Raw genomic sequence first — 3,177 nt, forward strand, 5'->3', positions numbered from 1 at the left:
CCGCGATGATGGCGGGCGGAGGACCGACCAACTATACTGAGTGGAGTACAGCTGTGTAGAAGCCGAGCGGTTTCTATATTCTCGACCATAGCCGCGTAGGTATAGGCTGTAAGCCCGTCGTGGCTCGTCTTGCTCGCGTCAGCCCCGCGCTCTAAGAGTTCCCGCGCAACGCCAAGATCTCGTTGCATAGCGGCGTACATCAGTGCAGTCATGCCCGACTGGGTACCTGCATTGCAATCGGCACCGTGGTCTAAGAGCGCTCGCACGCAGGCGCTGCTGCCGGCATACGATGCCTTATGCAACGGGGTCTCTGACGTTCGATCCCGAGAATTAACATCTGCACCTCCATCAATCAGAATATGGAGGGCCTCGGTATTGGCATGCTGCGCTGCAAGATGCAAGGGTGTAGCGAAATCCAGGTTCGGCGTGTCAGACTCCGCACCGACCAACAACAGCTGGCGAATGATGGAGACATCGCCTGCGGCAGCAGCATAGGCCATGGCTGTCGAACCGAAAGAATTTCGGGCCGACATATTCAAAGTGTAGCTCGAAAGCGCATGAGCCGCCGGCGCATTGCCGCATCTGACAGCCTCGATCAATGGTGTGGCGCCGTCATTGTCTATGGCATCTGCGTTGGCGCCGAAGCTGAGAAGAAGCTTAACAATGTCGGCGCTGGCTTCCTGAGCTGCAAAGTGGAGGGGCCTGGCGCCGTGCTCGTCGGAAATGTCTTTGTCTGCTTTTCCTTCCAGGAGACGTTGGCAAATTTTATAGTTGCCAGCTCTAACGGCGCAATGCAACGGCGACATATCGTCGTCCCATTTTTCGTCTGGGTTGAAGCCCGCATTTAGCAGGAGGTCGGTTGCAAGGAGTTGACCACATTGAACAGCAATTATGAGAGGAGACTGCCCCCAGCCATCAAAAATGCCGGCAAGAGGCCGCTGTAGGGCTTTGTGAGCCTTAATAGAGGCTAGAGCCAGCTCACAGTTGCCTCTCGTGGATGCCCACAGCAAAGCTCTATGCTCATGCCTCGCATCTTCAGATAGAAGAAATGCCCGAAAGTTATAGAATATGCGGTGTGCTTGTATTGCAGCGGCAATATCCCGAACAGACAAAAAAGAAAGGATAATAGACAATAGCTCAGGGGGAAGTAGTGACAAAGTCGCCATCTTGGAAAGTTGCTGCAAGATGATTCTCAAATTTGGCTGAGCGAGGCCATGTTATAATATTTGTTCTGTAGCCAGGGGTAGGTATCTGAACCCTGTCTTTGTCTCAGTAGTAATACGAAGTATTCACCCATCCTACTAAGTTGGCGGTTAGAAGCAACCAACCGTATTCATAGCCCAGACTTCAGCCGAGCAAACCACCAACCCCGGGCGGCAAGATTATGAGCGGCCCATTCGGCCCCACAGACCTCCGTTCACCACAGCACCCACTCCGATGGCCGAGACCCGTGCCAGCCTTGTTTGTGATCCACCACCGAGTTCTAACATTGGCGCTCAGCTTCACTGGGCGGTACCGTTTTCTTCATGGCCGAGCGGACGCTGTCCCGCCACCTAATTTTCAGGTACCGCGCCACCCCCCAACTCCAACGAGTTTTGCTTCCTCGTCAAATTCGTGCTTTCTCAAAAATGGGTAGGTAGTGCTAACTGAATCCAACTCTGTTGGCTCGAATAGGGGGCATTTGTGCTAGCATAAGGTACAAGGTCTACTCATCGTTACTACCAGCTCATGATAAAGCAGCATGATCTTTATAAACTTAGGCGGTTACCGTACAGCGTGTTGCCAAGCATCTACGCAATGTTTTGGTTTTACTCTTTCTTTGCCATCGTGGCCGCCCATTCCTGGGTAGAGCGTGTTTAATGAAGTGGGTAGGATGATGGGGCCGCCTGGCTACAGTCGCGGCGCCGTCGCGCGACTGGACCCGATGTTCAATGACTACAAGATGCAGCACTTATTGCCTACTGAAAATGAGAATATAGTTACAGCAGACGATCCAATTTGCAAGCAGACTCAGCCGAAAGGTAACTACTTACAAACTCTCCCACCGTTACCGGCCAAATCCGGCGCATTTATTAGCTATGATACCAGAAATGGAGGCAGACGGAACTCAATCTGAAAAGGCCAGGACTTGAACTTGGTAGGAATAGAAAGCCAGCTTAACCACTAATAAATTCATCTTTTGTCTATTGTTGCTCCCTCGGACGACGATACCGGCTGTCTTGAACCACTAGAAGAGGGGTCTGACAATGTAAGTGAATTGTCGCTGTAAAGGGCCCTAGTACTCACGAGATGACGGAGAGCGCTTATCTCTAGACCGAGTCTTCGAATCTCTTCGTCCTTGGCCAGTTTTTGCTGGCTAAGTTGGCGCTTGAGCTCCTGCATAGAAACGATTAAGGCGTAGTTCTGCGACAGAGTGGCGAGCAGCCGCTGCTGAAGCCTTCTCTGAGCGGCCCGTAATATTGCCAGCTGGCCTCGCATGCGACGATATCGACGAGGAAGCATGCTAGTCGAATAGAGCTGCTTTCGCTGTAAGACTCTCCAGTACATTTTTAAAATAAAGTAACTATAATTAAAGAAGGTGTTTGACTGATGCGGGAGTTAAATAAAACTGGTGGGGAGCTGGAGCGGCACGAGTGGGAAGCCTAGCATGCTGGAGGCTAGCCGTCAGGTAGGGCCCGCCACAGCGCTAGCTTCCTCCAGCGAGTGCTAGATTCGCGTACTTAGACTGGTGTATCGCCTTATCCAAAGCAATCACTGTTGATACTGCCTATTAATCATTCATTATGCCTACAGTATCTTCGCCCTTCCGGAGGCTACTTTTCCAACTCGGCTATGGCTTGGGGAGACCTCAGTCACTTATATTTATCTACGACATTTCGATTTTCCTTGATTCCTGTATTATACTGGAGAGGAGCGGCCAAATGATCGACCTACAGCCTACGAATTGGTACGGGGGAGCAGCGACGACATTCCTCGATAGCAATGAAAGAGGCTTAATATACTGGCCTGCAAGCCGAACTGACTGCCTAAGCTACTCAGGGCTTAGCGAAAGACGAGTGTATGTGTTAAAACCAAGCGTTTCTAATCAGTTCTGACCTAATTCCAAGAATACATGGTGCTATTGTCCAGCTGCTATGTCATATGCATGAAATGGTCCTTCGATGGCGCCGCCCTATA

General features: G+C 51.1%; 1 protein-coding gene across 1 annotated transcript; it reads left to right on the plus strand.

Moving 5' to 3' along the window:
* Positions 1 to 359: 359 nt before the first annotated feature.
* Positions 360 to 848, plus strand: ISF_09983 (hypothetical protein; the record flags this gene model as incomplete). Its single annotated transcript, XM_018853582.1, has 1 exon — positions 360 to 848. One exon carries the CDS (start codon positions 360 to 362, stop codon positions 846 to 848), a length of 489 nt encoding a protein of 162 aa, XP_018699231.1.
* Between the last annotated feature and the right edge of the window lie 2,329 nt (positions 849 to 3,177).

The sequence above is a fragment of the Cordyceps fumosorosea genome, assembly GCF_001636725.1.
Source record: "Cordyceps fumosorosea ARSEF 2679 chromosome Unknown scaffold_121, whole genome shotgun sequence".
Taxonomy (NCBI): Eukaryota; Fungi; Ascomycota; class Sordariomycetes; order Hypocreales; family Cordycipitaceae; genus Cordyceps; species Cordyceps fumosorosea.